Genomic DNA, 18,371 nt, shown 5'->3' with positions numbered 1-18,371 from the left:
TGGTGTATTGAGTTCTATCAAAACTGAGTTTTTTTAAACAGTATTAAAATTTATGTAAAATCTATTAAAAATAGGGTTAATATTTTAAAAGCATACTTAACAAACATATCAAGCGGCTTACAAGCATTAAAACTTTAACCTAAAATGGTAGGAAAAAAATTCCATTCCAAAGATATGCAATGAAAAGAAGGGGCTCTCCAAGCCCATGTCAGCTGTGACCAGGCAGTGGACTTAAGAGATGAATCCTCAGAGTAATACTGGAGAAGCCATGGGAGATTGAACTCAAATGCCTCCATAATATCGCCTTTTTAAATTTTTAATCACCCACACTTCCTTTGATAATCCTAATTTAATTCATAAGGTCATAAACAAGCCAATCCAAAACCTGAAACCCAGATTATCTCAACTTTCTGTTGGAACTGTTTAAAATTACAGTAACATAAAAACTCGTGACTATAAAATGCAATTGTAGGAATCAGGTTTATTATCACTATCTTACATGAAGTGAAGTGTTTTACAGCAACTGAAGAAACAAACAACTTATTCAATCATGCCTTTCAGGAAAAGAAAACTGCCATTATGGTCCAGTCTAGTTTATTTGTGACTCAATGTCACACCTCGCTATCAGGTGTGGATAAGCATTCCCAAAGAGGGTCACCAGTTGAAAACAAAACAGATGGTAAGCCACCACATCAGTGCAAGGGGTTTTATTCAGTGCCAGGTGGAGAAAGTGCCAAAGCTGCCCAGAAGTTGTGAAGAAAAAAAAGCTACAAATAAACAAAAAAAAACAAACGTACAAAAATTCACAAATACACAGAGGCTTTCTCCATGACACACTTTGACTTTAACTTTCCAATTTAACAACTCACCAATCGTCAACTCCAACCTCCACACCTATCTAGCAATGCCAGACTGAGGGTTTTAATCTGCCTCTGCCTGGCCTAGAAGGACCAGGAAATTCTATTGTTAACCTGGGGGTGGGGGAGGAGGAATAATCATGTAACCAGTCCATAGTAATTATTCCACATGCAGAAATGGAACATTTTAAATAGGAATCCTCATATCTGTAACTCCCTGGGTCGCCTCAGGCTCGCTCAGCTCGTTCTTGTCTAGGGGGAGCAGCCTTCGGCCCCGCCAAACTGGGTAATCAGCTGGTGTGGATGCTGTGTGATGTCCCCGCCTCGCTCAAAACCAGACAGTACACCATATGCGATTAAATGAGTACAATTTATAAAGGTTACTATAACTAAGTGATTAATAACGATACAGTATATATGAAGAGAAAATTAAAGAAAAGGCGCCAAACTTATCAAAGTCCCAACCACTTCGTGCACAACCGTTGGAGCTCAATTACTGAAGTCTTCTGGCCACCATTCAATCCCCTCCGAACTCCTCGACTCGCAGCTCAGGACCCTCCGAACTCCTCGACTCTCCAAACAGCTCAGGACCCTCCGAGTGGTCAACCAAGCACATCTAGCTTCATCCCCCCCCTCCTCGGAGAATCTCCCGGCCTCGGACCCCCATTTGGGGTCCGATCCTCGCCCAGTTTAGAGCATTGCGTCTTCTCTCTCGACCCCCTCGCGCCGATCTCCCCAAAAGCCCGTCAACAAAAGCTTACAGACTCAGAAGAAAGAACATTAATCCCCATTTGGTTTACAAAGGAATACCATTCTCGTTATCAGTAAATTAGCATTCCTGCTAGTTAACAAAAGGAAACCCTTTCCCAACAGTAACAAAGAAAAAAAAGAAACCCCCTTTACACACTTCCTCCACCAAATAAAAGTCATGTCCTCATGACTACTAAATAACTCGCCACCTTTCCTGCCAACACACCGTAACCCAAGCACAAACAGTGACATCTCCTCCCCACACAGTAACCCTCACGCCCTGTTCCTCAGGCGCTACTTAGGCCAACTATCTGGGAGTTCCCTAACCCTTCTGAGGCCTCCGTACCCCCTCACCTAAACCCTTCAGGCTCGGACACAACTGGGGATACCTTGGGCCCACTACCAACTCCTCTCTCAACCTCTCACTCATGCCCCACACTGCACACAGCTAACCCTCACGCCCTGTTTTTCAGGCGCTACTTAGGCCAACTATCTGGGAGTTCCCTAACCCTTCTGAGACCTCCGTACCCCCTCACCTAAACCCTTCAGGCTCGGACACAACTGGGGATACCTTGGGCCCACTACCAACTCCTCTCTCAACCTCTCAGTTTGCTATTACCCTCAGTCAGACAACTTTCTTCATTCTCTCCAACTTGTAAGTCTTCCGAATGGTTCCAGATCACTTTCTCCAGTCTCTCCATCTTCATTTCAAACTTGATTCCGTAGAGACAGTCTCTCACGAGCTGCGACCTTCGCCAGCCCTGGCACGTGTCCAGAAAACACTTTAACTCGGTAGTTCTCAGCTGCTCCTGCAACGACCTCACTTCATATTCTCCTGAGGCAAATCCAAATGCCAAGAGATCATCCACATACACCAAAACTCCAAACGCCTCCACATCCCCTATGGTCTTCCACCTGCCCCGCAGGAAGGTTGCAAGGGCTCCAGATATGCCCTGTGGCATCTTTTCGGACCCGAAGACGCCTAGGGAATTTATAACGGCCGTCTTCTCCTTGTTGGCCCCACTCATCGGGATCTGGCAACATCCACTCCTCATATCCAGCACCTTAAACCACTTCACACCACTCAGACAGGCCATCGCCTCTCTGGCCCTCAGGGCCATATTCTGGTCACTGACAGTGCACCTCTTCAACGCAATATAATCCATACACACGCTGCCTACATCTTCCATGGCTGTAGGGGCCAGTCGCCGCAACCTCTCTCTCTCCGAGGTGTCTTCAGCAGTCAACTCCCCTCCCTTGTGGTATTTCGCAGCGTCCACGAAGAGGGTCTCACCCTCAGATACTTCCCCCAGGCCGTACCACCACTGGCTCTTGTTTGAATTCGGTATCAGCCCAATGCTGCTACACACGTCCGCACAAGCAGCTCGAAACCCTGGGTGCATCGACAATGCCTCCAAATAGCGCTCACCTACCTCCTCCGGGCAGGCTCCCAAGCGCACCAGCAGGATTTTGGTTCTCTCTAGAACAGAAACGCTGCCCGTCTCAACAGGGTCCGGACACATCAGCATTAACGATTCATGAACCTCAGTCTCCTCCACATTTGCCTCTAAGAACTCCATTTTCACTGACCAACAACCGTTGTCTGGATAATCACCAGCACTGGTACCCCGAATCTCCAGTGTCCTCAATGTTGTCAAGGGTAAATGCTTCCAATAATGGTTATAAAACAAACTGTACAGCAACTTAACCGGTGCCCCGGTGCCGAGGATGGCTTTAACTTGACTTCCATCCATCCGTAACAACACCTGTGCGCATGGCCCCTCTAAGCCTTCAGGAATAGGGTCTGTTCCTTTCGGGAGTTCCTTGGTACATTGCTGGGAACGTGCTCCCCCAGAGACCCCAAGCCGTTCCCCCACTGGGCCTCCTCTAAGTTTCCCGACACCTCTCGAATCAACGGAACAACTGATCCCCTTGATAGATCCCCTTGGCACCACAAGCAATTTATCTGCCCCCCTAGGCAAAAAGGGATACCCTAAAAACTTCCCACCAATCTCCTGCCACAGATATAATAAGTCCCCCAGCTGCGGCATTTGACTTCCAGTCGAACCACACGCATTTTCCCACACTTTCCCAGAACTGGCAGCGGTCACTTCGAGGTAATTGCGCCTGACAGTTCTAACAAAGTCACCAGCCCGCCTACTCAAACTTTCAACCCGTCCCTGTCGCTTTTCCTCAGCCAAGCACTGCCACTCACCCAACAACTGAGAGGGCCGCTCCGCCCATGCCTCCGCCCCTTTAGGGCTGGACATTATTCCAATAACCGGGCGGAGCTCACCACTGCTGAAACATCCCAACCTGTCACTCCTCAATCTCCAAACAGTACGGACAACCCGTGGTCCCACCACCATTTTGTCAGCACTAGTCGGAACTCGAACAATGACAATTGCTACCAACAGCAACCACCCCACCCAACACACACACCGCGATAACCAGCAATCGCACACCCACAAAGGCACACCAGCTCTTCGCCGCAGACACAATTTAAAGAGGGTGATCACACAGCTTCCACAGAAATCAACCCCGGATGAGCCCCCACAATGTAACTCCCTGGGTCGCCTCAGGCTCGCTCAGCTCGTTCTTGTCTAGGGGGAGCAGCCTTCGGCCCCGCCAAACTGGGTAATCAGCTGGTGTGGATGCTGTGTGATGTCCCCGCCTCGCTCAAAACCAGACAGTACACCATATGCGATTAAATGAGTACAATTTATAAAGGTTACTATAACTAAGTGATTAATAACGATACAGTATATATGAAGAGAAAATTAAAGAAAAGGCGCCAAACTTATCAAAGTCCCAACCACTTCGTGCACAACCGTTGGAGCTCAATTACTGAAGTCTTCTGGCCACCATTCAATCCTCTCCGAACTCCTCGACTCGCAGCTCAGGACCCTCCGAACTCCTCGACTCTCCAAACAGCTCAGGACCCTCCGAGTGGTCAACCAAGCACATCTAGCTTCATCCCCCCCCTCCTCGGAGAATCTCCCGGCCTCGGACCCCCATTTGGGGTCCGATCCTCGCCCAGTTTAGAGCATTGCGTCTTCTCTCTCGACCCCCTCGCGCCGATCTCCCCAAAAGCCCGTCAACAAAAGCTTACAGACTCAGAAGAAAGAACATTAATCCCCATTTGGTTTACAAAGGAATACCATTCTCGTTATCAGTAAATTAGCATTCCTGCTAGTTAACAAAAGGAAACCCTTTCCCAACAGTAACAAAGAAAAAAAAAAGAAACCCCCTTTACATATCCTACAGGTTTATTCCACAACAAACGCCTTAGTTAAACCCATAGATCAGTGTCCACATAATATAAAAGAATATAAAAGAATAATGCCTCCCCACCCCTGGTGTTGCCTGTGTCGGATATAGTACACCTGTTCCCACTGACCCAGGCATTATTTTAGGATGCCCAAACTGTCCCTCGGGTCTTTTGGGGCCATTCTGCTGTCTACAAACCAATGCAGCGGTGTGAGTGAAAATAAGTGAAATTGCTTCATATCTAGAATATTTGTGTCTGTGTTACTGTTATGAATCATAAACCAGTAGAGCATGTTAACTGAAAGGATTGTTTTGACTAGTCCAGCTAGCGATTGTTTTACTGTTGGGGTGTGTAAATGGTGAACTCCCAAGAACTGCAGAACAGGAGGGCAACGTGTGTGAACTACTGGAGAAACTAGATCAGGGACAGGACAAAAAGGAGTGACAAACCAGGCAAAGGGGCAAGATTAGTGGGAGAATTCGCTTTGCCAACCTGTTCTGTCACACTCAGTACAACACCAGTGTGCTTTATTATAAAATGCTCACTAAAATGGCTGAACAAATCAATCATTTACACCAGACTCCAACACAGGAGAAGTGTACGAAGATCAGACCCGCCTTCTCAGACAAACTGGGTGTGGGCAATAAACCTCAGTCTTGCCAGCAAGATATACACTCTGAGAATTAACTTTCTGTAAGTATTTAAAAGAAAACCAAGTACTTAATCAACAAATATCTGAGCACACTGTTGAATTCAAACTGTATATAGAAGTATTGTTCTGTAACTGTACAATGGAGTATTCACAGTTTAACTGGTTAAAATTCCTCATATCCTTTGAGTAATGGTTTTATCACCCAGTGGCTGAGTATAACATGACTGCTGACAATTTTCCATTCAGTAACCAAACCTATTAATAGAGGAGCTGTTTATTTCCCAGTGAATGGTAAAGTCTGCGAATATTTACTTAATGAAAAAAAACTTTCCAGCTTCCTTACCCAGGAGGTAGCGCTTCCAGGTTTTGGACTAGTGCCTGAGACAGTTCTGTCAGGGCAGAACCTTCTTCTGCCATCTGCCCCACAGCAGATGAACTCATGGAACTTGTTGTGCTAGTGGTTGAAGAACTGGTGACTGAGGCTGAGGGAAATGCTTCAGCAGTGGGAAGTGTAATGGCTGGAGTGGTTGCAGGATTTGATACATTATTCCGGTTGCTATTGTCACTTTCGTTTGAAGTAATCCCGCCATTCACTGAAATTATATTAAAATAAACACACTGGTTGAATGGAAGATTACTCATTAAATCATTTCTTAGCAATCAAGTTTACAATAAAATTACATGTTGAAAATAAATGCTTTAGACATTTAGTGCTATGTTCAGCACAGTTAATTACTTCTTACCACCTTAACTGACAATTATGACATCAAAGACAAATATTAAGATTTTGTGAAAAGGCCATAAATTATACTGTACTTTGTTTTTAGTAATACATTTTTGCTTCTTGCTGATATTATTAAGCAAAATTAGACTTCAACTTTTCCCTCCAATGAGCAAGCTCTGCACAATGGAAAGTCACTGGTTTAAATAATGCATGGGAATTCAGTTCATCTGATCCACGGTAGAATCACTTGTACAATAACATGATTTCAGTATTAGTGTTACTTTATGCTTTTTGTTTGGTTTGAGTATTTTAATAAAATAAAAAGGAAATGTGACCACTATTTAGAATCTTACACCAAAATCAATTTACAATATGAATTAATAAAATGAAACCAAAAGGTGTAGCCATGGGAATTCGCATAGGTCCCAGCTATGCCTGCCTTTTTGTCAGCTACGTTAAACTATCACCCACCATCTGGTACTTCCTCCTCCCCTCCCCCCACTTCTCATGCTGACTTCTCATCTTTTTTTCCAGGGGAAGGGTCTTGACCCGAAATGTCGACTGCTTACTCTTTTCCATAGATGCTGCCTGGCCTGCTGAGCTCCTCCAGCATTTATATCTGTTACAATGGTTTTGAGGAAATTTGTCCAAAAGTCAAATGCAATTGAATAAATAAATGTCATTAACATGTTTAATTCTTATCTAAGAATTAATCGTTATCCAGAAGTTGACAGCCATCTAGGCTGCCACTTCGTTACAGAATTGAGAGCATGCTTGATTCTGTTGGAGAAACTACATTTTGAATGTCCTTATCTGCCTGCCATTTCAGGGAGATGTAAAAGATTCCACAGCACTACTTTGACTGCAAGGGAGTTGTCTCCAGCGTCCTTGCCAATATGGAAAGCTCAAACAAAATCACTGAAATGTGAACACATTTTTGACAGTGCTTTTATATAAAAATTGTCATATTTCTAACAATACAAAGGTTTCAACACTTCTAAAGCACTTATTAGCTTTAAAACATTTTGCAATCACCTCAGACTATAACAGACACTACAACAGCATAACATTATCCAGTTATAAGTACGTTAAATATAATCCAATTATAATATTGACAATTAACAAGACAAGAACAGCATAACTCAAGTCACTTTGTTTTTAGTGAATTTGTTAAATAAAATTCTTTTTTAAGCAAGTATCAAATCCCTCAGTATAATGGAAAATACAATGCTTGGATAAAGTTATAATAATTATTAAACCTACTTTGTGAATAAGTTGAAATAGTTTGCAATTAAATAGCTTAAACTTTTTCCATTAGAAAAATATGAATATTTATCTATAAATACTCTATTCTTCTTTGTAGACTTCTTTCCAGAAAGAAGAATAATGGGTTACCAGACTTTACTTAATAAAGAAAATTATTTAATTTTATTACAATAGCAGGACAAAAAAATTATCAGCACAGCTCACGTAAGTCTAGAAAAGACATGGAATTTCAACAGTACTTGCCTATTCCGCTTTGGCTCAAGAGATGTGAAGGTATCCTGGATGCATGTTTTTGTTTATCGTCATTATCTACCCCATTCACTGCGTTATCCCCAATAACTACATTACCTTGCACAGTACCAGCAGAAGCCCTGAAAGAGAAACAGAAAACATCAGAACTTCATGAATGATTTCATCTCATGCACATCAGAAGTCTAACTTTTAACTCCCCTCAAATCTGTGCTGTTGAACCCATGAACAAGAGTTCCAAGGCAGATATTACTTTATCTGAAGTCAAGTTTTCTACAAAAAGTAACTAATCAAAAATAGAGGTACATCTCCTGAAAATCCCCTTGAAACATAGCATGCAGAGTTGCAAAAACTGCTGGAAGCAAGGAAAAAGGGATGGATGAAAGAAGGGCTTTCTTTGTCAAGGTATATTCATACAGGACATTGAACAGCCAAGTCTCTTTCTTGAACATCAGAGAGGAGCAGCATAGCTAGAACATTCTCAATGAAACCTGACACCAGTAACCATTACAACTGCAACATCCTAGGAGCCCAAGACCTCATTGTCAATGTCTATGAAGGCCATTGGGCTCCTTCCAGTTTAAAATTGCTTTCTCAATTTGCTACAGATTTATAAGAATAGTTATTAATCGTCTCTTTTCAGAGAAAGCTCAATATATTTCTTTCTATCCAAGCAATAAACGGCAAGGAAAAGCAAAAGGCCTTGATAGGACTACATGCTTCACCCTTGATGGAGTGCTACCAGCGACATACAAAACAATTTGTGGCACTGCATTCAAAAGGGTTTGCATTTCCTCAAAAAGCCACGTGCTTGTCATCCACTAGAAATTAAATAACCAACCAATCTCTGGAAAGCGTAATAATTCCTCCAACATGGAGAAGAATTCCTACCCATTATCCTAAAGCTAATGTCCTCTAATTCTATATTAATCCACCACAGGAAATACTTTCTCTGCATCAAATCTGTCAAGCTCCCTTTGAATTAGGTGAAAAGGTACAAGGAAATACCATTTTATATGCCATATTTATATGCAGATAATATGATTATGCATAAAGGAAAATATATGATGTAATGCTAGGTATAAAAACACCATCAACCACACTGCTGACTACTGCCTCAACAATTGCAACCTTAACGATACAGTCATCAATCCTCTGTACAGATAAAGATATCTAACATACGTGAAATTAGCTTTTGTTTTTGGGTTATCTATGTCAATACTTTATTAATACAACAAATTCTGGATAAGATCACAATTTCATTCCTTTGAAATACTGTAGATTTAAATAGGTTAATTAAAAGAAACAACAGTTTTTTTCCTTTTAAGGGATCTAATGATCAAAAGTATGCAGAGTAACTTCAGATTTTGATTTTATATTAAGATATTTGATGATTAAGTTCATTTTGTAAGGTATATTCTATTCTGTATCTTGTCAATGAGTTTGTATTGCAGTGTCCTGAAATATCTGAGCTCACTTATTTCACTATTGCATTTTAAAAATATATACAAATTGCCAATGAGAATTATTTAGTTTCTTGCGGGTTTTTCTTCATCAAAGAAAAAGGATTGGGACTACGGGCTTCTTTTGAACTGTATCCATCTGACTTTGTTTCATTCCTTGATTTTAACCACCCTGAGTACTTCACCCCTCGTTACATATTCTAACTCCCATGCTTTAAAAAGTAAGTAGCCATTAAGTTCTTAGCCTTCTGCCACCAGATGGAGTATCAATAACAGAAGGTTTACTGTTAAGAAAATTACACAGCAATTCTCATTCCACTTTGCCGAGTTGTAATTATGCTGGTGAATAGCCATAAATTTATTTGACATGCATAAACAAACAACATAAATCATCAACATTCATCTGTGAATAAATTATGTTACACCCAGTACTGACAAGTGTAGTTCAATTATAGTTCTGAAAGCTACGAAAGGTTATTTTGGATGCTTTACTTTCTGCGTTTATTTTCATCCTACTATAAATGACCCAGTTTTAACTTAGATGTTCTCTTCAGCAACATTATTAACCTCAAATATTCCAAAATGATTAAACTACACTATATGCAATTATAAATTTGATCATCCATAAACAGTGAAACAATACCATGATAACATTGCCATGATGAGGCCAAGTTCAGGTTGGAGGAGAAACACCTCATCTACCATCTGGGTAGCCTCCAGCCTGGTGGTATGAACATTGAATTCTCCAATTTCTGGTAATTCCCTCCCCCTCCCCCTTCCCCTATCCTAGGTCCCTCTCTGCCTCTCTCCCCTGTCAACTTTCTGCTCCTTTACCTCTACAGTTCTTTCATGCTTATCCCCTCCCCCCTTATCCTTCCTCTGATTGGTTCTCCACCTGGCGCCTCTTCCCCCTCCCCTATCTCTATTACTGGGCTTCGGCCCTCTCTTCCCCCCCCATTCCTGATGAAGGGTCTCGGCCCGAAACATTGGCTACTCTTTTCTCACGGATGCTGCCAGACCTGCTGAGTTCTTCCAGCGTTGTGTATGTATTCTTTGATCGACAGCATCTGCAGTTGTATTTTTGTGAAACAATACCACAGTCTATCATTTTTTGCATGTCAGAGGTAACAACTTACTTATTGATACGAAACAGTTTATGGCCTGCTGTGACCACATGAATACCAATACATGCAATTAAGACAGTACATTATGTAATTTTTCAGAATATACCAGGGAAAGTGGGAGAGCATCTTGGAGAAAGTGACCATAACATCACTAATTTTCAGGGTAGTTAAGGATGGGGGTAAGTACGGTCCAGGAATAAAGGCTCTGAAATGGGGGAAGATCAACTTCAATACCATGAGACAGGAAATGGCCAATGTAGGCTGGAAGAAGTTACTTATAGATATAGGTAAGAAGATGATACAGTTAAGAAACCCTAGATATCAGGGGATATGAAGGGCTGGATAAAAATGGCAGTCTGTAACAGGTACAGCCACTCAGAGCTGCAGGAAGTGTTGGGATATTTCTTAAAAAACTAGAAGAGCAAAGAGGAGGATGAACAAGATTAATGAAAAACTTAAGCATTTTAGAAGTATTTTTAGGACAAAAGGAGAATTAGGAGAAGAATAGAGCCTTTTAGATATCCATTTCGGGATAGCAGTATGAAAAGTTTTTACCTGCATTCAACATGGAGAAGAGCATGTAGTTCTAGCATTCAGAGAAGGAAATGTGAAATTCTTCAACACCTTACATTAAAATGGAGATTTATTTCCCTTAGTGACCTTAATGATGGATAACACCTCTGTGGCTGATGAGATACAGGGCAGGTAAGGGAGGAGATTGGTCAAGCACTGATAGAGATACTTAAGTCTTCCAGATGACCAGACTACAACAAATATAATATCTTCATTAAAGAAGGGCAGCATGGATACACAGAGTAATTAAAGTATATGTGTATATAATACCTTTGTGAATTTTCATTATTGAAATCATTGTTCAATGAATTTGAAATCATTCATATTTTCATTTGGAAGTTCTCATTTCAATATCTGGTGTGGATTTGACTGATACAATAAAAATATTGTGAAAACTTAAAGCCCCTTGCAGAACCTTTCACTCATATACATTACACTGAGAAGATGCTTTATGTGGTCCAAAAGCAGAACAAAAATAGTAGATCCTGGTTATGGAAGGTAAATCAAACAACAACCCAAAGCAAAGTTTTGATGTTAATAAAATATTACTGACAGCAGCATGCAGTTAATGCATCTTACCCAAGCAAGATTTTACATTTTAAATACCTGCTCTATATATCTATCACAAATAATTAAGTTCAATGCAAATTTATTCTCAAGGTACATATATGTCACCATATACAACCCTGAGGTATGTTTTCTTGCAGGCTTACATAACAAATCCAATAAACACAACAGAATCAATGACAGACTGCACCCAACAGGGCAGGCAAACAATCAATGCGCAAAAGACAACAAACTGTGCAAATACAAAAGAGAAAAATAATAAAAATAATAAATTAATTAACAATAAATATTAAGAACATGAAATGAAGAGTAATTGAAAGTGAGTCCATAGATAGTGGGAATATTTCACTGATGGGGTGAGTGAAACTGATTAAACTTATCCGCTCTAGTTTAAGAGCCTGATGGGTGAGGGGTAATAAATGTTCCTGAACCTGGTGATGTGGGTCCTGAGACTCCTGTACCTTCTTCCTGATGGCAGCAGTGAGAGGAGAACATGGCCTGGATGATGGTGGTCCTTGATGATGAATGCTGCTTTCCTTCGACAGCATTCTGTGAAATGTGCTCAATGGTGGGGAGTGTTGTACCCGTGATGGACTGAGCCACATCCACCAACTTTATAGGATTTTCCATTCAAGAGTATTCAAGGGTACACACATAAAAGTTCATCAAAGTTTTTAGATGTCATACCAAATCTTTGCAAACTTCAAAGCACAGGCACTTTCTTCAAAATTGCACTTATGTGCTAGGCCCAGGACAGATCCTCTGAAATGATAACACAGAGGATCCCCCGATGTGGACTGGCTCATGGACCTTTGGTTTCCTTCTCCTGAAGTCAATAATTAGCTCCCTGGTCTTGCTGATATTAAATGAGAGATTGTTGTTGTGGCACCACTCAGCCAGATTTTCAGTCTCCCTCCTATCTGCTGATATGTCATCACCTTTGATTTGGCCAACGACAGTGGTGTTGTCAGCAAACTTTAATATATTTTGTTGGAGCTGTGCTCAGCCACACTGTCAATAGTATAACGCAATTAGAGCAGGGGGCTAAGCACACAGCCTTGTGCATCTGTGCTGAGAGAGATTATGGAGATGTTGCTGCCAATCTGAACTAAATGGATTCTACAAGCTAGGAAATCGATGGTCTAGTCCACAAGGAGGTAATGAGACCAAGGTCTTGAAACTTATTGATTAGCTTTGAGGGAATGATAGTATTGAATGCCAAGCTATAGTCAATAAAGAGCATCCTGATGTATGCACCTTTGCTATCCAGATGTTCCAGGGTTGAGAGAAGAGCAAATAAAATGGCAGTTGCTGTGGACATGTAGTGTCAGTAGGTAAATTGGAGTAGACCCAAGTCCCCTCTAAGACAGGAGTGAATATGTTTCATTACCAACCTCCCAAAGCACTTCATTAAATTGGATGTAAGTGCTAATGGATGATAGTCATTGAGGCAGGCTACCACATTGTTCTTAGGTACTGGTATAATTGAACCCTGCTTGAAGCAGGTGTGTATCTCTGACTGTCAAAGTGAGAGGTTAAAGTATCAGTGAACACTCCAGCCAGTTGATCAGGACATGACTTTAGAACTTGGCCAGGTACCTCGTCTGGGTTGGATACTTTCCGTGGGTTCATCTTCTAGAATGACGCTCTCACGCCAGCCTCACAGACTGAAATCACAGGGTCATCAGGGACTGTGGGTGCTCACGATGGTTAAAGCAAATATAGAAAGTACTGAGTTCATCTGGGAACGAAGCCTTGTTGTCACCAATGTCACTCGGTTTCACTTTGTAAGAGGTAATAACATTGAAGCCTGCCACAGCTGTCAAGCATCATTCAGTGATCCAAGTTAAGTCTGGAATTGCCACTTTGCACATGAGATGGCTTTCTGGAGATCATACCTGGACCTCTTGTCTCTTTCTTGGTCACCAGACCTAAATGCCACTGATCTGACCGATTTCAGGGCTTCTCGCTGGGGAAGACCGAATGATTTTGTGGGGACACAGTCGTCTATGACTGTTTCTATAAAGATATACAACTAAGTTCATCATTTAAAAAGATTTAATCTATACCCTGAGCTACTTAAAATCAAAGTATCATTTTAAAGAAAAATAAATTAATTCCAAGACAAAACTTTCACAAAATATTGTTCTGACTATGCAACTGATGTACAGAAAAAATGTAAAAGAAATGTTGAGTTTCTTTCCCAGAGCAATCTAACTTGCTGTGGGTAAATTAACAATAAGCAACATAATTGCACTGCTGAACCATGCTGCATTGCAGGCCATGTGGAGGGTAACAGGATGAAGAAAATTACAAAATTATATCTGGAATCTGCATTTTCCTTAGTTCATCATTTGATTTTAGGCTTGTTGACACATCACAGGGTTTAGCACCCAATACATAGGCAGTCATACAGGGGCCAGATGCACTTCGTGAAACACCCATTTTCATTTGAATGTGATCAGTAAAAAGATAAGTGTAAGTGATGTGGCTTTTGATTTTATAACTGGGTAGAGTGTGAATGAGGTTTGACAATCGAATGTGCAAATACAGTTGCAAGAAAAGGTTTGTGGACCCTTTGCAGTTACCTGGTTTTCTGTACTAATTACTCATAAAATGTGGTCTGATACTCATCTAAGTCACAATAATAGACAAACAGAGTCTTCCTAAACCAATAACACAAACGTTTGTACTTATCATGTCTTTATTGAATACATTGTTCAATCATTCACAGTTCAGGCTGGAAAAAGTATGTAAGCTCTTGTATTTAATAACTGATAGAACCTCTTTTAGCAGCAATAACCTCCACCAAATGTTTCCAGAAGCTGCTATCTGACTTGCAGAACAGCGAGGAGCAATTTTGGACCATTCCTCCATACAAAACTGTTTCAGTTCATCAATATTTCTGGGATACCTTGCATGAACAGCCCACTTCAGGTCATACTACAGCACTGTCATTGAATTAAGGTCTAGACTCTGACTTGGCCATTCCAAAACACAACTTTTCCCCTTTTTAAACCATTCTGTTGTTGATTTACTCTTGCATTTTGGATCATTGTCATGTTGTATCATCCAGCTTCTATTAAGCTTCAGATGATGGACTGCTGCTCTGACATACTCCAGTAGAATGTCTTGATGTTTTACAGGAGAATATTTTGAATTCATTGTTCCCTCAACAACCGCAAGCTGTCCAGGCCCTGAGGCAGCAAAGCAGCCCCAAATGATGATGCTCCTTCCACCATGTTTCACAGATGGGATGAGGTTTTGGTGCTGCTGTGCAGTGCCCTTTTTCCTCCAAACATAGCAGTGTGCATTTCTACCAATAAGTTCAACTTTTGTCTTATTGTCCACGGAATATTATCCCAGAAGCAATGTGGAACAACAAGGTAGTCTTTTGCAAACTTCAGACGTACAGCCTGACACATTTCCTCCATGGTGTCCTTCCACGAACACCATTCTTGTTCAGTGTTTTTCTTATAGTGGACACATAAACAGAGACTTTAGCAAATCCTAGAAGTTTCTGCAGGTCTTCTGCTGTTACCCTTAGGTTCTTTTACACTTCCTTCAGCATTGCACATTGCGCTCTTGGTATGATCTTTGCAGAATGACCACTCCTTGGGAGGGTAGCAACAATATTGAATTTCCTCCATTTGTAGACAGTTCCTCTTAATGTGGACTAATGAACATTTGGGTCTTTAGAAATACTATTGTAGCTTTTTCCAGTTTCATGCATCTCTACTTATTCTAAAGTCCTCCAAAAGTTGTTTTAAGACCATATGAGATAGGAGCAGAATTAGGCCATTTGGCCTTTCAAGTCTACTCCACCATTTCATCATGGCTGATCCAATTTTCCTTTCAGCCCCAAACTGCTGCTTTCTCCCTGCATCCCTTCTCGCCATGACACTATATTTCAATCGACGCATGGTGCACGTACACAGATCTTTCTTGAGAAGAGCAGGCTCTGTCAGTAACCTAACTTTGTGCGTCTTTTTTAATAGTACATGGCACCTCTACAACCCACACCTCCAATCTCATCTCATTGAATGGAACACCTGACTCCAAATAGCTTTTGCAGAAGGCATTACCCCAGAGGTTCACATACTTTCTGAAACTAGACTGTAATTTTTTTAAATGGTGTACTCAGATGAGAAGAAGTATAACTGTTTGTGTGTCATTAGTTTAGTCAGATTGTGTTTGTCTATTATAGTGATGATGATCACATCATGTTTTCTGAGTAATTAATGCAGAAAACCAGGTAATTGCAAAGGCTCAAACAGTTTTTCTTGCAACTGTATATAATAATGTGTTCTTGATACACATTAAACATTCAATTGTCCACTACGTATGGCTTTATCTATATTTCTCCGTTCACAGGAACAGGCTTAAGACAGTGAATATTCTACTCTTGTCCCACATTGTCATATCAAGAAATCTCCAATTGCTACAAAGAGGGAAACTAAAACTCTGTGTTTGATAATGCTAAGTAAGAGAAAAAAAGAAATGGGGAACTTGGTAGGACAAGTTGAAGATATCTATGAACGGATGTCTGAATTTCCAAGAGTCAACTAAGAACACATATTGCATGTGTTTAATAGGTAAGCCAGAAAATTTCAGGTAAAATGGGAAATAACTTCAAACTTAATGACACAAAGCTTGAAAGAGAAGTCTGTTTACAGACAATCTGTCCAAGTTTTAAGATAAATAGAAACCAGCCGAAGGCGGTTAAATTCCACACCACATGGAACAAAAAGGGTCTTTGTTGAACATGTTTTTCTATTTTACAGATATATTTTCAGCACCTTCATTTACAAGTCTTAGTGTTCAATTTTTCCATGCAACACTGGTGACACTATATCAGTTCCAAGGATTTAGCAGTTCCACACAATTTCATGCAAAAAACTTATCTACTTTAACTGCAAATTCATTTATGATAAGTCAAAGACTTTGTCCGTACTACCTAATGTTTTAATAAAACTTGCAGATACTTACACCAAGTTTCCAAGTTTCACAAGATTAAAATATTTCAATAAGAGTATTTAATTATTTTACACATAATTACAATCAAAATCATAAATCCTTGATGTGAATAACAAAGTTGCAAACAAATGTTATGAAAATTTTCTAGAAAAAAACTATTAATTTAAGCAAAACATCATTTTAAGATAACTTCAACCACAACTTCACCATATAATTCCATGTCCTAAGCCAGCTAGTGAAAATGTTTTTATTTTCCTTCTTCCCAGATTGATCATTGATCCACTTCTTTCTAAAGCATTATTTCTTTCCTAGAGTACAGCACATGAACATAAGAACAGACAAAATAACAGGAGTAATTCATATGGGCCCTCAAATCCACTATATTAATAAAGAGGATCGTAACTCATCTCTATTTAAGACCCCTCTGTTGCCCTGTTCCTACACCCCATGGTTCTATTGTGTCAAATACAGTGCCTTGAAAAAGTATTCAACCCCCAACTCTTTGTTCACGTAAAATGAGTATTTCAATCAGGGACTTTGATTAATTTAACTGAGAATATTCATTTGTGAATCACATGTTTCTCTTTTTTTCATAAACAAAAAATATAGGGAAAATTGTAAAGCATGAAAAACTAAAACTTCAAAAACTGAAATGTCAGCACTTCAAAAGTATTCATCCCCCTTTGCACGATACTTAGTTGAACCATCTCTTGCAGCTATTACAGCCAGTAGTCCTTTTGGACTCCATTAGTTTTGCACAACATAATAGAGCAAAATTTGCCCATTCTTCCTTGCCAAATTGCTCAAGACATGCCAGGTCATTTGGGGAGAGGCAGTCGACAACAATCTTGAGGTCTTTCTAGAGATGTTCTATTGGTTCAAGGTCAGGACTCTGACTGGCCACTCAAGGGCATCAATTTTCTTCATTTGAAGCCACTCCAAGATTGCTCTGGAAGTGTGCTTTAGGTTGTTGTCCTGGTAAAAGATGAACTTCCTCCCCAGTTTAAGCTTTCTGGCAGGGCCGAGCAGGTTTTTACCCAGGATCTCTCAGTGTTCTTTCTCCCATCAATCCTGACCAGATTTCCGATCCCTGCTGCAGAAAAGCATCCCTATAGCATGATGCTACATTCACCATACTTTACAGTTGAGATGGTGTTACCTGGCTACTATTAGATTTACCCCACACATACCATTTAGTGCTGAGGCCAAAAAGTTCCACTCTAGTCTCATCCGACCACAAGACTTTCTGCCACATCTTTATAGTATCTTCTAAATGATGTTTGCAAAGCCTCCACGGGCAAGGATATGATTTTTTTTTTTAGCCAGGGCTTCTTCTTTGCCACTCTTTCATAAGTACTATTTTTGTGTGAGCCATGAACTTTATCTCTATCTGCAGCCACTGACTTCTGCAGCTTTCTCAGAGTGACTTTTGGTGTCACAGTTGCCTCTCTTCCAGATGCTAATCTTCTCAGACGACTAAGGTTATAGAGGTGGCCTGATTGAAGCAGTGTGGCAGTGCTTTCATTTTTCACGATGCACTGAGTTCTGAGTATGTTCGGTGCCTTTGAGATGGTCTTGTACCCTTCCCAGATTTGTGCTTCCCTATTATTATTTCCCTGACTTATCTCCAATGCTTTTTCTCTTCATTTTGGTTTGGTCTGTTGAAAATCTAACATATCGTTGGGCCTTACACAGAGAGGGGGTATTTATTCTTATGAGTTCATTAAAAACAACTAATCCTTAATTTTCTACATCAACAAATTGGGTGAGTTAGCAAGGTAATAAAGTATATTGCAGCTGTGGAAAGTTTGTGTAGAAATTACAAAGAGGATCACAATTTTGGCTTTTCATTTTCAGTAAATTATTGACGGCTTTTGGAATTTTTCTTTTGACTTGAC

At 40.5% G+C, this 18,371-nt stretch overlaps 1 protein-coding gene across 4 annotated transcripts in view; it reads right to left on the bottom strand.

Moving 5' to 3' along the window:
• wwp2 (WW domain containing E3 ubiquitin protein ligase 2) overlaps positions 1-18,371 on the bottom strand; it is a 174,563-nt gene that overhangs the window by 91,861 nt on the left and 64,331 nt on the right. For all 4 annotated transcript variants that reach the window (XM_059993114.1, XM_059993115.1, XM_059993113.1 and 1 more), the window contains exons 7-8: positions 7,764-7,891; positions 5,874-6,123 (exon numbers count right to left, since the gene is read on the bottom strand). In XM_059993114.1, coding sequence (XP_059849097.1) covers positions 5,874-6,123; positions 7,764-7,891 — 378 coding nt within the window. The remainder of the gene's footprint in view (positions 1-5,873; positions 6,124-7,763; positions 7,892-18,371) is intronic.

This window comes from Hypanus sabinus, chromosome 17, assembly GCF_030144855.1.
Source record: "Hypanus sabinus isolate sHypSab1 chromosome 17, sHypSab1.hap1, whole genome shotgun sequence".
Lineage (NCBI taxonomy): Eukaryota > Metazoa > Chordata > Chondrichthyes > Myliobatiformes > Dasyatidae > Hypanus > Hypanus sabinus.
The sequence above is the reverse complement of the archived record's forward strand: the minus strand, read 5'-3'. Positions and strand labels throughout refer to the sequence as shown.